Here is an 18535-nt window from a genome sequence, read left to right as displayed (position 1 = left end):
GCCAACCGCCAACCGCCCTTCGAAACGCCCAATCCGGCGCCGCACGGGGCCCGCGCCGCCCAATCAGGGGAAGCCCCGCCTCCCGCCCCCGCCCCGGCGGCGCAGCCGCGCTGTGGGGGCCGTTCCCGTGACGGGCGCTGAGGCGGCTTCCGGCGCGCGGGCACCGCCTCGCCCCCGGCTGCGGCCTCGTCCTCTGGGGAGCGCAGTAAGTGCGAGGATGGCTGAGAGGGGAGGCTCCGGCCCGGCCCCAGGGGACGGCGGCGTCCCCGCGGGGGGCTCAGGGGGCTCGGGGGAGCCGGGCCCTCGCGGAGGCTGTGCGGGCGGCCCCTCGTTCGCCTGCGCTCCCTTCGGAGTCTGCCGGTGTCATGCGAGCGTTCTCCGTGAGGTTACTTGGCGCTGGGGCTGGCACTGCAGTCGCTTTATTCAGGAGCGCTAGCGCCTTCGCTAACGTGCCCTAAAAATTATTACGTTGGGGTTGAGAAACTGTAGACTGGAACGACCGGTGAGAGTTAGCTCAGGAGTCTCCTCTGCCGGGTAAGCGCGCAGGGGCTGCAGCCCCTCCGCTCGCCGGCTGGGCTGCGCTGGCGGATCGCTTTCTGCCGAGTCCTGGTGAGCCGCGCAAGGGCTGAGGCCGTGCCTTCATCCTGCCCTCTCTAAAGGCGGAAAGCGCTTCTAAATGGAATTGGAAGTTCTACTGGCGGTGGTTATACGTACACGTTGTACTTTACTGTATTGTGAAATGAGTGAAAGGGAGCCCTGTCTAGTGGATGCAGCTGAAGGACATCAGCAGCTTGAGAGAAAGGAGTTTTGGCGAAAGACCCTCAACTTCAGCATGGTTTCCTTGTACGTGGGCTGGGTCTTGTCATTCCTGACTGAAGTTCTTGGCTTCCTATTGAGTAATAATATTAGAATATTTTTTGGCAGTACAGTCTGCAGCAATTGGGTTTACCCAAAAACTTCCTGAAAATTATGACTGAAAGCTGCTCTTGCAAGAAAACATGTATTTGCACAAGTAGAGCTGTAGTGGCCAAGACTGTGTTATGATCAGTCTATTAACTAAATTCTTCTGTAACTCTCTGCTGTCCTCTCCTTTTTGTAAGGATTACTGTATTTGGATAGGGAGAACATACAGGTTTATGCCGTGCATACTTTCTAGGAAGTGTGGAATTTACAGGACAGCTAAGCTGATGATAATCAGTAGGTTTGGTTATAGTATGGGGGGGGGAACGGTCATAGATAGTTTTTGAGTGTCTTTCTAGGTAGAGTAAAATGTTACTCATCATAGCAGGAAGGAGGGCTTTTCTGGAATAGTAAGATAGTGCTTCAGTTATCTTGTGATAAACACTATGTTGTGTGGTGTGACTTGCTGCATATTATAATAAATATTCTACTAACTGTCCTTTAACTATGCTGATATTCTTGTTTTATAAATAGAGCCTCAATGTAGACAATGACATTAAACAGTTGCCAGTAAAAGTGAAAATGCTCCACTGTGCTTTATTTGATAACTTATTTTAGTAGGAAATAATACTGTGGAAATAACTTGATGTTCAAGTTAGTGTTCAGCTTGCATTATTTAATAGAGTTAATACCTTCTTTACATGCTTTAATATGTACAGTATGTTCTAGCTTTATCAAATCTTTACTACTAAGTGATTAGCATTCATTCTGTTGTGTTGGCAGAAAGCGATCTGTTAAAAAGACTGTTAAAATCCGATATGAGTCTTATTCTGTTAATGAAATTTTATTCCTTAGATTCAGGGAAAGTAGATGCAATCTATGTAATATAAAGAAGTTAATAAAGTAGATGTATTCTTTCATACCGCCCTGTGGTTTGTATTACTTTGCTGTTTACAAATCTTCATATGTATCTAAATTGTTCCCCATGCCACCCTCCAACTAATATTGGAAAGCTAGTGCAGTTTTGAAGGCTAAGATTCAAGAGATTGTGACTAATTTTCATAAGATGTAGACAGGTGTAATTTATGAAAGTGCCTTCACTGGTGTCTGGATAAATTTCTTAGAAATGTTGGAAAGTTAGGGGTCGTCCTCAATCTATGTAATACAACCCTAAGAATAGCGGCATAGAATGATATTTGAATATCCAGATCCGGAAGACATTAGCCAAAGCTAAAAACAAGATCCTTAGTTCAGTGTTTCCCAGGCTGTTCTCAGTCAACTTCTCAGTTCACTGAATGGCTGATCTAAGTATTCCAATATCATCAAAAAGATATTTATAAATTCTATGTATATGAAAGATAATATTAGGAATGCCAAATTACTGATGAATTGACATGATTGGTATCTTCAGGTAACACACATTGGTAGGTCTAGAGCTGAACTTTTCATGATAAAACTTTGTGTAATCTTACAGAAATACACCTGTTTATTTGAATAAGCAAAGAACTGTTTGGTTTATAAATACTCTCCTCCAAAGTCAAAAGTCAAACATCTCAATACTATGTAACTGAGAACTTAGAAACTAAATGTCTGTTGTTACTCAACTTGGACAGCGAAATGAAATGCAAGTATAAATTTTAGCTGCAGTGAGTGATACATTGGTTTTACAGGAATTTTTAGATCTGTTCCTTTTTCCCCTGCCCTATGTCCTTTTTTGCGGGGTTACTGCTCCACCTTGTGGACATTATTTGAGAGTATGTAGCAAATGTTGCAACGTTTTGTACTGTAGAAAGTTCAGTGTTTAGGAGCTTAATGCTTAGCTGTGGAGGTGCTTAGTTGCAACTTTCCGTTCTCCATGGTGCTAAATAAGGATTTTCATTTCATTTTAAATAGTTGTTTTTGAGTCATATGTAAATTCATACTTCTCCCCCTCCCATTGTCTTCAGAAATTTGAAAAATGTAAATGACCTTTATTTATGTGTGCAACTTTTAAACTGGACAAATTTGCAAAATTTTGTTTAAAAGGTAGTCTTCTAACATGTTTTCAAGAAATGTGGAAAAGATGTCTTAGGAAAACAATTATCTGATTTAAATGTTTTCTTTCATTGGCTTCTACCAAACATGGAAATATTAAGCATTAAGTTAAACAGAAAAAAAAGCAAGCTAATGTAATTTTCCCTCTGCATTAGGGAACTTGTTGGTTTTGATTTATGGGAGATTTTGAAAAGTCAAGAAAGGAAGTTGCCTGGATTCTTGATACGCTGATTTCATGCTTCATTCAGGAAGGAAATGGGGATGTCTTAAAACTTGGCTTTCTCCACACCTCTAGGTCCTTTTGCTGCTTTTTCTCATAGGGAGTCTGGGAGAAGAAACCACTGAAAGGGGCTGATTCATCCTAGATTGTGCTGTCCTGCTCCTCAGGCTAACAGAGCTGTGGAAAGCCGTGAAATACTTGTTCTTCACCTGCTCTTTGTGGACAGCCTTTTGATTTCTGTCAACTTATTAGATATCTACAATTTTATTGCAAACTTCTTTAGTACTTGTAGGTTCCTTTTGTGCATTAGTATTAAATATTTAATTTATTGGACATATGTGTAGATAGGTTTTTAGATTAAGGACAGATAACTATTCTGGATAACATGTATGTTGATTTCTATTGGGAAATCTTTAGCAGCTCAATATACTTAATGTTCAGAAATGCTACTAGCACTTCTGAACCTAGAAATTATGAACCTAGCCTAGAAATTATTTTCTAAGTAATTATTTTTTCTAAACAAAAATATTAGCATTGGAAATTAAGTAACATTTCTGAGAATTTCTAAGTTTAAGCTTCTGCTTTCTTCAAAAAGTATTGCAAACCTTAAAACTAAAATATCCCTTATTTTCCTCATTTTATCTAACCTACACAGAACATGATATTTGAGTCAGATTATTTTTGATCCTCCTTTCCATGAAGGATAGCATAGATTTAGAAACTAGCTGAAGAAGTTGAGAGAGAAATAATATTTATCTCTGTCTTATAGCTTCAGAGGGCTGTTCATAGAAATTTGCAATTTTTTTTAGTTCTTTTGCCATTTTGACCAAACTTGTTATGTTTTGCAATTCTTAATAAAGAAAAAAAATGTGCAGAATTCAGAATCTCGTGTAAAATATATTAAAGGGCAGACCATATGTGCACCACATATTGAAATATAATAGTGCTTTTATGTCTTTATGTGAAGAGTTCATCTACATAATTCTCTCCAAATAATCACGTTAGATCTTAAGAATGTTTGTTTAGCATTTTGCAATCATTTTTTTTCTCCTAAAGCTATTGCTATATTTTAAAAATATTATTTTTATACCTTACTGTTAATATTTCTTCTAGAGCCATTGCTTGTTTACCCTGACATTTTTTTATCCAGCATTTCTGTTAATAGTTTTCTCAGAGCAATTTATATTACTTTTTCCCAACCATTTACTACTATTTTTTTTTAGTATTTCTTCATACTTAGCATCCTTATAAGCTACCGTCTATTTAAGAGTCCATTTACATGGACTTAAATTCTAGTAAGATGATAATTTGCTATCTTTATTCTAGATTAGAGCATTACTGAAAAGAAACTAAGGAAGCCAGTAACCTCTCATTTCTTACATGTTTTTTGTTACTCTTGAAACTCCTCTCATCTGTCAGAGTATTTTTGAACATAGCCTCTTTTCTTGTCACCTTATCTTTTGCCATTCCCCTTTAACATACATTTTTCAGCCTAATCTGATAATTTATAGATCATTGTCTAATCTGACACTCCTAACCATTAATTTTTAGCACTGATAACACCCTTCAGTCATGAACATTAGAAGTACTTAAAGGTCCTAATCAAGCCTTCCATGACCAGTGTAAGATATTTGATTATTTTAAGCTGTTGTAGCCTATATAAACTGAGAACACTTATCTATATTCTTTGTCCATATCTAATGATTGAACTTGAAAGATTTTAATATCCAATGTTATTTAAAAAATAATTTTGAGAGTACTGATCTGTGAAGTGGTGTGTCATTTAGGATTTCTCATTTATAGTATTTATCTACAAGAGGTACCACATTGAAGAATGTATTTGAGTAAGATGTCATTAGAAAGCTTTCAGCTGGTGAAATACATTCTGCCACTTCTCTGTTTGTGGCATTGTGGATATTATCCGCTTTATCTGAGACTTTTGTGAACAGCAGTGATTACTATTCTTAGTTTAGAAAGAATGTACGTCCTTGAAGTACTCCCTCTGACTTCTTGGTGCGTGGTGATGTGCACACTACTTACTTCACTGGGGTACTGGTCTTGCTTTTTGCAAGACAACCAGCCTAGATCACAGTTTTGGAAACAGATATCAGAGACTGAATAATGAAGCAATTTAATAATCAGCTTGGGTTTGCACCTGTTAAGTAAAGCAGTCATTGAGCAGGACACCCTCTCAAGGAAATGCTAACTCAGGTACTATCCAGAATATCTACTGATAAATTTAAAACATGCTGTCTTAGTGTGGCATGCAGTCAAAAGCTATGGCAATAGCACAGCATGGTTTTTAATCGTTTTATTGTTACAGTCATGCTCCTGCTGTCATATTTCTAAAGGTTCATTTGTTAATTTGTTGAATAGACTGCTTATGCAACTTGTATGGCTTCCAAGTTCTTCTGTGCTAAGGTATGGTGTAATATTAGACTTCCAGATAGTATGGAAGAGATTTTTGAAAGAACATATTAGAAGTGTTTGTAGCAATATGTAGACTGTATTCTCATGGGTCTCCAGAGGAATTTAAATCTATTTGGATTCTTAAAATTTTGTTTTGACTGTGGGAATGTAACTCTTGTTAAACTGAACACATGATGGGAAATATTGAGTAAATTGGTATAGATGCCTCTGCAAGCAAGCATATTACTTAGGTTTTCCAGGAGCAGTAGTGTAGATTATAGTTATCAGCACTGCAGTTCACTGCTTGGATTTTACAATTGCAAAATCTAACTGCTGATGGATAGCATTTAGAATATCTGTTTAGAACGGAGTGTTAAAACTGATGGCTACTTAGCACAAGGTGTAGTCGTATTTCCTATATGTATTGCAGCTAGAAAGGTGATCTCTGAGAAGAGGGGAATAATAAAATACTGTATAAACAAGTGTGGTTAATATAAGTAAATTTTTGTCAAGATGAGCTCATTTGTCCTACCATGAATCAGATTTTTCTTCCTCCCTCCCTGGTACAGAGTGATCTTCCTCAACAGGTAGGTCATTTAAGCTATTATTATATGATGCTTTCATCCTTTCAAACAAAAGATCTTGGAAAATCACTTCTGTGATTTTTTTTTTTCTTTTTAAATGGGAAGTAATATGAAAATTTGTTTCCAGAAGGAGTTTGCTCCTGCACCACAGACCTCTGCAGTGATGGACTTTGGGGCACTGATTGGCATCAAGTAGAATATGAGTTAGCAGTGCACCCTTGCGGCAATAAAGGCTAACAGCATACTGGGCTGCAGTAGTAGCAGTATAGCTATTGGGTCAAGGGAAGTTATTTTTTCTCTCTTGGCACTCTTGAGGCCACATCTGAAATTCCCTATTCAGTGTTGGGCCCCAAAGTCCAAGAAAGCTATAAGAAAAACTGGAGTCCGGCAGAGGGCAACTAAGATGATCAGAGTTTGGAAAAGATGGTACACAAGGAGAATTCAAGGGAGTTAGGTCTTTTAAGCATTATAACGAGAAGGCTGAAGAGAAGCCTAGGTGTTGTGTTCCACTACCTAAGGGGGCGGGGATGTCATATAGAAGGTGCTTTTCAGAGGAGCTGAAAAGGAGGATCCAGATGCTCTTCAGAGAAGCGTAATGAAAGGGTAAGGGGCAACAATGCGAAGTGGCAAGAAGGGAAGTTCTAGCTAGGCTTAAAGAAAGGGGGGAAAAGGGAATTACAATTAGCATGACTAAGTACTGTTTTTAAAGCATCATCAATGCTTTGCATCAGAATTCTTACAAACAAGTAGATAACATCTTAAAAAAGATGCTAGCTCTGAGTGCTGCAGTGAAATATCATTGTTGCTTCCTCATGTGCTTCCTGTTCTGTATCCATTTCTTTGTAAGGTGGAAAGAAAACTCTATATTCTTAGCTTTCTCTAAGCTAGAAACAAGCAAACTGAAGTGAAAAGATGAAAAGATAACCTGTAGTTCAAGAAAGGTTCATGCTATTAGGCAGTTCCTGAAAATGAAATGTGTGCTTATGTCCATGGTCCAGCAAAGAACATAAACTTGTCTTTAAAGTTAAACTTATGGGTTGTATAGATAAAGAAGAGGCATATGCTAGTTTTAATTACTTTAACTGCGTAATGTAAATTATACATACTATGTTTCATTTTGATTTAAAGTATTTTTATTAAAATTAATATGTGTAAATTTGAAGTTTTTAATTATAAATTTTATATTTTAGTATTGACAGGTGGAAGTTTTCTCGGATTTTTGACCTTGAACTACTTAAATTATACCTAACTAAAGATGCATCCAGACTTGTCTCCTCATCTGCACACTGAAGAATGTAACCTAGTTATCAGTCTGCTCAAGAAGTGTCACAAAGAGGTAAGGAGTTCTGAGCAGAGAAAAGAGTAGGTGGGTTGGGAAAGTGAGTGTCAGATGAATTAGTGGAAATATTATATGATCAGAGAGGGAAATATCTCCTTCAGGCAGAACAACCATGAAATATAGCTAGTACATTCTCACTGAAGAGTTATCTGACAGCTCTGTAAAACCATCCCAGTGATTTCATTAGGAACAAAAACATGACGTAAGATCTCTTGTGCTAAAACTTGGCAAATATGAACCCATTTCTAAAGTTGAAGTAATTTCTACACTTTTTAGTACTGTGTGCCTCCTTAAAAAAAAAAAACAGTAATAAAGCAGAATTATTATTTGACTTCCATATTCTTAATAGACACCTACTAAAGGATGTAAAATACTGTATGGTCTTCAAGTGTCTCAAGGTTCTTCATTATTTCAAATAGATAGAAATTTAATTTCACTCATTTAAAAGCCTGTTATTAATTCACTCTGTAGTAAACGTCTAGATTTAGAAAGATCAGCCTTTGCAGTGAAAGCTATATGCAGCATTGTTACACTATTAATAAATTTCCCAGTCCTTTGAGTTATTCTAAATAGATACTCTGTACTGATGTATTTCTATATCAGTGAATATAAAGTCAGTTCTTTTTGTTTCAGTGAAAACTATGAGTGCCTTTATTTGAATGTTGAATATTAATGAGAAAGCAATGTTTTACTGTCACATGCAATCCAAAGTATTTTCACCTCTCTGTTCACAAGTGATGTTTATACTTTTTTCATAATGTGTATCTTAGAACTTATTTATAAGTGCATCTGTTATCTACAACACATCTATTAGCTTTACTATTTTGTGCAGAATTCTAATTTTTCCTTTCAAAAGCTGTTACAAACAGAGAAATGGCTAACAGTACAGGAAACATGAGTGAAGATGTTCTGTGAGATAGAGGGAGGGATAACAAAAATTTTGCATATCTGTTTTTCAGGCAGCTAAACTAACATAGGGAAGACTTTTACAGTAACGTGCTCTCTTATGATTTCTGAATTACAGCAAGATATGGAGAGGAATTTGAATATTAAAATTCACTTGCAGTGCTGGAATGAGTGTACTGTTTGTTCAGAAAAAGTTAATTGTTTTTTGTTGGCACTTTTATTGCAATATCTTGAAACTTAAGTGCACTAAAGTCTGTCACGTGATCCTTCTCTTACCATTGCCTCCCAACTGTCTTATACAGCATTCTTAGGTAGAATACCCCCAAACTTTAAAATTTAAAGGTCTGTTAAGTGTTGTTATGTTTTTCTTCTAAGTTCTAAAATCTTGATCTACCTATAGAATATTTTAGGTCAGTTGAGATTGGAGACACTTCATTTTTTTTCTTAGCTGAAGTTTTTTGAAACAAGTTTAATATTATATGAGTGTTCAGTAGTTAGAATTAAGCTAGAAGACTCTCCTTGTGTATTAACTAGTATGGTATCAAAAGGATTGCCAAAAATGACCCACTAACAGTTAGGAGGCGAATAAAACTTGTATGTATGATATAGAATTAAAATGTTGTCATGAATTTTTGTAATTGTGAAAATAAAGCCATTCAGGACAGAAAATACACTCCTTTAAGATTTGCCCTTCATTTTACTACGTATGTAGCTGGGCTTCTTTGGATTTCTTGGCAGCAGGGATTCAAAGGAATCTTATTATTGCTGCTTCTAGTTCCTTGCTTGAGTCAATCTGGTAATAAAGTTGTGCAAAGGATTTTATTTTTTCAGTTTGGTCTGAAGTTGGTCTCTTCAGATGGTGAGAAACTACTTTTTCAGTCTAGTACTCAACTATGAGAGGATATTTAAGCTGACAGCCTCAGAAAAAACACGGTAAAGATTGCTTCCTTCTGACTGCATGTGAAAAAAGCTTTACTTTTTCACTTAAAATTGAAGGGAAATATATTGAAGAACTGTTTTTAAATTGAAGTCATGGAAATATGAAAAGTCAGTCATATTAATCACATCTATCAGTGGCTACCTACTGTTTTGTCAAAATGTCAACCTTTATGTATAACTTAATGCTTTTAATCCCTCAGGAATAATAATTTATCTTGAATCAGATGTCTCTTACGTGCCTTTTCATAGAAGTCAGTTTAATTCACATTATTCCTAATCTAGAACTTGCCCATTATATGAAGTCTTGGAAGTCTTGTGTCTATGGAAAGAGGTTATTGAGATTCCTACTTGATGTCATTATTATTTTGTTTTCCAACAACTCCACTCTTGTGGTGTTTAAGGCTGCATGTATTTCAGTTGTCATGTAAGTGCTTTAAAAAAAGCCTTTTTTTTACATGCATCAGTTGAATGAAATACACAAAGGTTTACAATCTTGTCGTGGTAATAGGAGTGAAATGCATTTTGGAAAAACTGATTTATTTCTCATAATCTGATCTGAAAGGAGTTGACAGCTTAGGAGTCTGGCTAAATAAACACACATTCAGTTTATTCTATGCACTAAGAAGAATAGAGTTAGCTTGAAATTTGAGCATTCACCTTGAAATTTAGCAAACTAATATGGGAATAGACTAAAAACTGTATCTGTATTAGTTAAAATGCTTTAAAAGCAAGATCAACTTGCAGAAAAGCAACCATTTATTACATGCAACTGCTTCAGAGTGTCATCTGATGCCCTCTGTAAAGCAGAGAGGTATAAACAAGCTAATTATAGCACTGCTGTAGTTAAGTGTCTTTCATCTTTATTAACCTACTGCTATTTCTAGTCATAAGTGTTCTACTGGCTGAAATCTGTCTTGTCCGCTATTTTAATTTTTAATAGTCCACTATATTATTTGTATAGATCCATTTACCTGTTCATCAGCTACAGAACTATACGTAGGTTTCCCCCTGAAATAAGGAAGCGACTTCATTCACATCTGTTGTGTATTCAGTGTTCTATTCTTTCATTAATTCCTTCTTGAAGGATTGGTCAATTTGACTCTGTTCACTGCATATCTGTAAACGTTTATTTAAAAGTTCCAGTTTGTCAGGTCTTCTGAATTGTTTGGATGCTCTGCTACCAGGTTCTGCTGCTGTATTGTATGGCATATTAGCAAGCATCACTCTGAAAAATTAGTCCTATTAGAAAGGGAACCACTTCTGAGAGTTCTTTGGCCAATAATATGAAATCACTTCAGGAAATCCTAGCTAAGAGGACTTTTTTTTTTTTTTTTTTTTTTAATGGTGAATATAATTAGGTTATTTGGGTGAGACTTATATAGACATCTAGTTACGAAGCCTGCAGTTTTTCAGAAATTTGGTAACATTCAAGTACACATAAAGCCGCCAGTTGAACTGTGCCGTAATGTTAGTAAACTTATTTATTAACCTCAGGATTTGAGAAACTAGAAGAGTCTTTGGTTATACTCAGAGAAACACTCCTATTTCTGTACACTTTCTAACATTACGGTGACTTAGGTCTAGTGGCTGCATCTTCTGGACTGACAGCATGTTCTTCATGTGGTTGGCATGATGAAACTGTAGCACTGAGTCCTTTGCCTCTCTTCAGGTCACGAAGAAGTATGGAAAACTCTCTAAGGCAGAAAGTGCATTGCCTCCAGGATGGCTGTAGGATCTTGCCATGTCTTTCTAAATCAGTAATTGGAGTTCAGAACACAATTTTTTGTACATTATTCAAGTTAGTGTGAGTGAAAGTTATAAGACTGATTCTTAGATGAATAAAATCTATGTTCTACATTTAGACTTCACTGTTTCAGTCTGTGCATCTTACAAAGTTACAAAGCATTATTTTTCACAAAAAGAAAAGGAAAAGAAGACCAGGATATATTGCAAAATACAAATCTCTTCTAGGAAATTTAGAGCTTCAGAGGAAGTAACTTTTGAATTGTTAAATTTGTTTTTTTCTCTTCCTAACTTATTAGCACAACATCTTGAAATTTTTTGGGCATTGCAATGACATTGACCGTGAGATGCGGAAGTGCTTAAGGAAAGAGGTAAGATGCACATTTCAGTGAGCTAGTACTTAATTAAAAAACATAGGATGGCTGTAGAGTTGTAGCTTTTTACTAAGTAAAACTTAGTAAAAATCAATAAATAGATCTTAAAATGTAAGCACACTCTGGAGTGGGCATGTGAGACCCAGTTTACATTTCTTGTGATAAAATTATCAGTTGTCAGGTAAAATTGTATGAACAAGACCTGAAATTATGTTGAGACCAATGTGAGCAAGGAACATGCATCTCTCCCTTTGCTTCTACTGTTGGCAAGATCTGGCACTGAAAGTTACAAATGAGATTAGAAAGGATGCTTTCCAGAAGATACTAGATATGAAGATGTAAGTGTCTGTGCTGACGTGATTTCAAATAATTTAGCAAATTTAGTTTCTTCTTGTTTTTATAATTTCAAGATTCTCCTGTCAAATTAAAAGTTTTGAAATATTTGCAATTTAAAATGTTTATTTCCTGCACAAAACTTTTAAATAGTGATTGCTTTTTATACCTCATGAAACCAGGTGATAGTCTTTGGTATGTTCCTTACAAATACTGCAGTTCAAATGTATATCTAGTTTAAACTAATAGTGTGAGCAATTTCTAGAGATACAGAAAATAGGCAAATACACATTTTAATAAAAATACTGCAAATAGAAACTGATGCTTCACAGGTTACTTCTGTTTTTTTTTTTTTCTTTTTTAAAAAGCAAATTGTCTTGATATTCTTTAATAGCAGTGTTTGCACTATAGCAAATATAAGGCAGTAATGGTCAATTTTGCATAAGTAATACTTATTACTGAAGTCAGTAATACTGTTTTCTGTGAAATTATTTGATAAGCTGCTAAATTAGGCCCTAAATAAATCTTCTGAAAATAATGTTGCTGCTTAGGACCTACTTATTGCAGTACTACATCTGCAAATACAAAGGAAATGGAAAGGTCTAGGATTTTATATAGATTAATTAGCTAATGGACAGATTTTGAAAAGAGTATCAACTGATCTTTACATTTTTCATGCACATGTGACAGAACACACAAAAGAACTTTTCACATACCTTTTAACTTACTAATTTTGACATAAATTTTACAATTGTATCTGGAAAGGAAGACTTTAAATGCATAATAACCAGAATAGTTTAGTTCTCCTCTCTTCCCTCCCTTGTCCCTGTTAATCTATCGGGAAAAAATGGGAAATAATTTGCTTTCTGTCAAATACTATTTTATTCCTAATCTATAAAAACTGTAGCAGAGATTTGAAAGAACTGTAACACAGATTTGGAAAATAATGAAGTTTCTTTCCATGTAATGCTATTTTTCTTTCTTCTATTGAAGCCTTTGTATTAATAAGACTTCATGAAGACTGTTTGCCTTCCTACAATATGCCTATGTAGATATGTTATTGCTAGGAGGTCCCTGCAAGGCTATTCACAAGTACGCAATAAGTACAGGTGTAACTTTTAAAAGATTTGGTGTTTTTATTCTACACAAGAATGGATAAATTAGTGAGGAAAATAAATATCGTCAATGTAGCATGGAAAAAAGCTAAGCATTCTGTAAATGTGGAGTAATGTTTTAGGCCTTTATTTCAGTTATGCTAATCAGTACAATGAGTTAAAAACTGCAAATGTTTACCAAAATCAGTCTATTTAGTACTTTATTACATTATACAGAGACTTGAACATTTGGAGGTTATTTTGTTTTTTTTCCTTCTTAATACCTATTTTAAAAAATGAACAAATGTATGCTCTAATTTAGGGCCCAAAATAACTTACTTCTTATGAAATATATAGCAAATCATACATTGATTTGAAATTTTTCTTAAGCCATGAAGATTTCCCTTTTGCCTCCAATGAAAGACGGTTAAGATTTTCAGTCTTTGGAATTTTAGTAGTGCAGGAGCATACCTGAAAGTATGTGCCTATGCATGTATCTAGAATGGGAAGGTTCCCATGATTTTCTGTTATACTGAAGTCCTGTCTCTGTTGTGTGTTTTTTCTACTGTAAAAAAATACCCTCATTCAACCTAAATTTGCTTTTGTTTTTTTTTCATCCAGGTAAACTGCTGTTATCAGTGTATGTAATTAATAACTAGGATCAAAAATAGACCAAGTGTAGGATGACAAGTTCATGTTTCAGAAGGCAGAGACACTTAAATCAGTGGTTATTTAAAAGGAAAAAAGCCTAACCAGTGGTCTAGAATAGTATCTATGTAACTTTTTTTTCTAGTTCTAGTACATGTGTGAATAAAGTATAGCTGTCATATATAAGATAGCTGTGTAATTAAGTTTCTCCATAAGAGTAACTGAATATTTTTTTGAATGTTTTAATACTCTAGTTTAATAATGTAAAACTTAGAAACAGGTATTTTAATCAAATGTTAATTTCAAAGTAAAAGTAAATCAATATATTGTTATTAAAAAGAACTGCATTTCTAATGCATCAGTCAATGATATTGTTTCTGTTCCTGAGTAATAAACCCTCTCTACACTTTTAAATTTGACTTATCTGTTTAATGACATAGCTGATCTATTAATTTCCTTATCTGTCTTCCAGTATGAAGAAAACAGGGCCAGGAACAAGGCACATACTGCAGAGATGCGACGGAGGCTAATTAATGCTCAGGAACACTCTGAGAAGTGAGCTGTACTGTAGTTGGGCAGCTGCATATTAATAGGGACACTTGGTTGAAAGCTGGCAATGTTACTTTCAGATCACCACTGTTCGACCTGTGATTTGTGAAGTTATGACACAATAAACACACCTAAAATATACTCATTCCCAGAAAGGCAATCTAAATGTGGGAGGAGGGGAAAAAAAAAGATTACTCACAACTTAATTTTTGACTTCTAAAAGAAAATTATTGTGGCAACTCTTTGTTCTGGTATAGTTTTGTTATGACTGTTAAGTAATGCTGAATCAATGTGTGTGGAGTATTATGTATTCAAGGCTGTTATATTCCCTACTTGTGTAGAGCTGCATTTGTTTCTTCATGTTTAGTAGTTTCTCTTTTATTTCTTGCATTTTTTTCCTTGCAAAACATTGAATCACTCTTCCTTCACTCTTTATAGTGTTGTGATAACACAGCCTAAATGAATTATCAAAAAAATTTTAAACAAAAGTGGTCTTAAACTGGAAATTGCCTACGAAGCAATAAATGGAGCTCTAGTACTTTTGTTTGAGCCCAAAAGTTGAAATGACAGTCTTGCATTGGAAAGATTAAAAATCTGTGCCAACCGTAAATACCGCCTAGACTGTTGTAAAATGATTTGTTCTTCCTACCCAAAGCACATCTCTTTAGAAATTCAGAATGGAACTTCTTCAGGAATTTACAAAGCATTGCCTTGATTTATATTGAGTAGAATCGAAGTGTGCTGAATGGTATTGAAGAAGAGTGCTGCCAAAATATAAGCTCAATTGTTCTTCCACATAATCTGGTACAAAGGTGAAATCAACCTATGACTATTACTGTTGAAAAACAACTTACGTTACAGTGAAAGAAAGGATAATTTGCCCTTTAGTTAGATGAGTCAACCAATATTGTGCTAACTAAGCTGCCTTGTTAGCCTGTGTTCATTGCCTTCATGTTCGTTTGCTGTTCATTTGCTATCAAACTGCAGAAAGTCCTGAACAGTCTGTGAATGCAGCAGAACTGATATTGGAACACTGTTGGTTTATGCCCTAATGGAGCTGCTTCTTTGAGTGTCTAAATGGATTCACCTTAGGCATTGAAATTACTTCTCTATTTTGCCTAGCAACAAAAGTCGATATAAAATAAAATCCATTTTATTTAGCCAGTTGTACAAAACGTCTAAATGCAATGTCTTTTTCAAACTTTTTGAGGAGAGGGTGCCTTATTCTACAGTGAATTCTATAGTTCATTGTAAGAACCATTGTTGGCACTCAGTCTTCGAATTAATTCATGTACCTATTTTTGGAGCAAAGTGATATTTTATGATCTATTTTGAAGAGATTGTTTAGATAAAAGAATAATTTTACTTATTTTTCAATACTTGAGTTGACCTAGTTAAGTTTATGAAGCTTGACCGCAAAGGTTTTTCATGTAAAAAGTGAAAGTGAGAGTTCCAAGAAAAACTGAAAGAACCGCTGCTTGTTTTGACATGTTCTCTGATTTCTCAGAATAAGTAAATGATATATCATTGAATTAAATACTTGAGTGGTTGGAAATTCTGCAGTCCTTTTTATTGGTACTCTGGAATAAGTTCAAAGAGTGTTTTTTAATAAAAATCCCCAAATGGGAAACTCTGCATTATTGATCCTCCATTTGTGATGATGACAAAATCTATGTAAGGCAAACTCTTAAACAGAATTTGATATCACTTATAAATTTGAGAATTTCCTAGAGATTAGGTTGAAAAGCTGATAACTTAGTTCAAAAGCACTAGAGCTATTCTTTTTCATCAGCTTCTGTGAGTCTGGTTCTTTCACTAAAGTGGTAACAAAGTAAGAATCCCAAAACTATTCTGCGTAGCTTATTAATCAGAATTTTATTTCCAAAGACCAGTTTATTTAAAAAATGAAAGCCAAAGTGTCATGCACAAGTTATATTGATACTTTGAACTACATTTAATCATATCTATTTTACAAAACTTGTTTATGTAGTGAAAGTATGACCACATTGATCAGTCTTTCTCTTTGCTAATTACTCACTAGTAGTGTGATAGCAGATAGATTTCTGTGTTTTTTTTTTTTTTTTTTTTTTTTTTTTTTTTTTTTTGAGGGGTTATGTTGTTAATTTGATCTTAAAGCTGAGAAAGGCTGGTGTACTTAGAGTTCATCTGACAGAAAAAAGGTTAAGGGTGAAACATTAGATGAGTTTGTTGTTACTTGCTTCTTGAAGTGAGCTGAGTGGTGACTAGGGGACATGGTGGATGAAATAAACTGTAGACTTTGGAACCAGTTTATCAATGTCATTTGTGTATGGAAGTGTTTTCTCCTCCTTGTTCTTTCTGAAAGAGTAAGTTTGAGAGAGGAGAAAAATTTGATGGAACTCTCTGTTGCTTCATGTCTAAGAAGCTTTTAGGCTCTTCGTGTGGAAAAGAGAAGGGAGGAAATATCACCAGAAAGAGAAAATAGCAACTGTAATACAGACCTGGCCGTAGCAATGAGGTTTTCCACATTCATGTACAATACAAGTCTATAGGATCCAAAGACAGGAAAACAGAGTGAGGGAATGATAATTCTACCCAGCAAAATTCCTGCTGTCAGCAGTGTAACTCTTTGCTTCCCTATTTCTGACACTTACTTCCCACTCCTCCAGAAATGAAGCTAGTGTAAAGCCATAAAAAAGAGGATATTAGTAATGTGATAAGGGATTTTGAGTGGACTAATTTGTTGTAGTGTCTGTTTTCCTCAAACTATGTGGGCTTCAGTGCTTTATTAAAAACGAGATTTGAAATCCACTGACATTTTTAGTATACTCTTCCCAGGAAATCAAGTACTGATGTCATGTTTTTCTTTTGGTAGGAGGAAAGATACTCTGCTGAGCAGCAAGATAATGTGCATGCTTCAGGGCTAGCTTTTGCTCTGCCTGCAAAGTCACTATACTGGTGCTCAGCTCTACTAGGAATAGTTTGAAACAGTTGTCTGTCAGGGAGAATAATGTGAGATATATTCCAGTCAGTGCTCTCTAGCTAGCTTGCAATAAATTAACTCTGGACACTCTTAATCTGCAGTGAGTCCTCTGGCCCAGCATAGCTTGCTTTTGCCTTACATGCATAGCACCAGAGAGTAAGCTCTGCAGGTGCTTGCGGGCTCCATGCTGATGGAAAGGTAAGGATTTAGTACATCACAGTCTAGTCTTTATCCAAGTTAACTTTCATCGAACAACTATAATGCTGACTTTCACATACTTTTTACACCATTTTACAGCTCATCTCATTCATGGCCTGCATCTCTTACCTAGTTTTCAGATTTTTAGGTTTTTGCATCAAGGGCCCAAACTATAGCACTAGCTGAGGGTTAATGTATCGTGGATATACTGCTTGTCTTTTCCTTGTTTCATTCTTGTTAATAGCATGCTCAAGTAATTATGGCATGGCCATTTGTTGCAGATGGGTAGCAGAGTGTGAAGACTATGTGTAGTCCCTAGATCTTGTAGCAAAATCTAGATTCACTTGAGCTGATCATTTGTACGCTTCAGGTAAGGACTGTCATCTTGTGCGTGATATACCTATATGCTTTTTCTCACCTGATTCCCATATGATATACTGGCTATTCATGGAGTTGGGATAATTGCACACAACCACAATGATGAGTTGATAGTGAATTTTGTAGGAATCTATAACTTCCTGAAAATCAGGCTGTGCTCAAAAAAATAAGAAACATAGTCTTGGTTGGTTCACACCACAGGAGGGATTAACATGGATAACTATTACTAAAGTATGCAGATGAAAAGTTAGAAATTATGCATACTGTAATTGTGAATCATTGCAATGAATATTTCTGATGTGCTGTATACTTTGCTAAAGCTTTATACCACATGAATAAAGTGGCATTTCTTAATGTTACCATGTTTCAAAGGAATACCTGATGGCTAATACTACATCTATCTGATCAAAATTAAAAGAAATTTCTATAGATTACCTAAAATGATTTGAACAGCATAAAAAAATAAGATATCAGAATCAGTTTAATTAAAAAATATTAATACTTGTGCTTAAGCAAAGCGGATTCTCTACCTGGACAATGTATTTTAGGGCTGTAGACTTAACTTACATGTTCAATTTTATTAATATTTGCTGAAGTAAAAAAAATCATAACAAATCTTAGAGGTCCCATTAGAATTATTGGTTATTTTATGGAGACTTTCACTTTAATTTGCTAATTCTAATCCTACTCTGCAGATTGGGGAAAGGTATCTAGTGAGGTTAATAGCCTGTCCTCTTTCATAAAGCTGCTTGCATCACTGAGGTTAAGAGGTATTTGGTATACTCTGAAGGTTTTTTTTTCTTTCTTTCTGTAGTGGTGCTTGCTAATCAGCTGAACCTGCTTTGTAATGAATGAAGATCTGTTAATATGAAGTTTTAAGCGAGTTCTAAATTCACATCAGGTTCCTCAGAACTATTTAAATTGG

General features: G+C 35.4%; 1 protein-coding gene across 2 annotated transcripts; it reads left to right on the top strand.

The window, feature by feature from the left end:
* Positions 1-104: 104 nt before the first annotated feature.
* CMC2 (C-X9-C motif containing 2) lies at positions 105-17969 on the top strand. Of its 2 annotated transcripts, none has more exons than XM_062586744.1 (4): positions 105-205; positions 7347-7483; positions 11374-11445; positions 13996-17969. In XM_062586744.1, the coding sequence occupies exons 2-4, from the start codon at positions 7403-7405 to the stop codon at positions 14080-14082; spliced, it is 240 nt and encodes a 79-aa protein (XP_062442728.1). In that variant the 5' UTR covers positions 105-205; positions 7347-7402; the 3' UTR covers positions 14083-17969. The 2 variants fall into 2 exon arrangements, with proteins under 2 accessions (XP_062442728.1, XP_062442727.1); XM_062586743.1 differs by having other exon boundaries at positions 7338-7483.
* The last annotated feature ends 566 nt before the right edge of the window (positions 17970-18535 follow it).

The sequence above is a fragment of the Rhea pennata genome, chromosome 13 (genome assembly GCF_028389875.1).
Source record: "Rhea pennata isolate bPtePen1 chromosome 13, bPtePen1.pri, whole genome shotgun sequence".
NCBI lineage: Eukaryota > Metazoa > Chordata > Aves > Rheiformes > Rheidae > Rhea > Rhea pennata.
Note: the sequence above shows the minus strand (reverse complement) of the source record. Positions and strands in the feature narration are given on the sequence as shown.

Bases quoted from the DNA above. Each gene is read 5' to 3' on its own strand.
- CMC2 (XM_062586744.1), top strand. From the start codon at position 7,403: ATGCATCCAGACTTGTCTCCTCATCTGCACACTGAAGAATGTAACCTA. The intron at 7,484-11,373 runs GTAAGGAGTTCT...CTAACTTATTAG, and splicing joins TCAAGAAGTGTCACAAAGAG to CACAACATCTTGAAATTTTT. The intron at 11,446-13,995 runs GTAAGATGCACA...TCTGTCTTCCAG, and splicing joins GGAAGTGCTTAAGGAAAGAG to TATGAAGAAAACAGGGCCAG.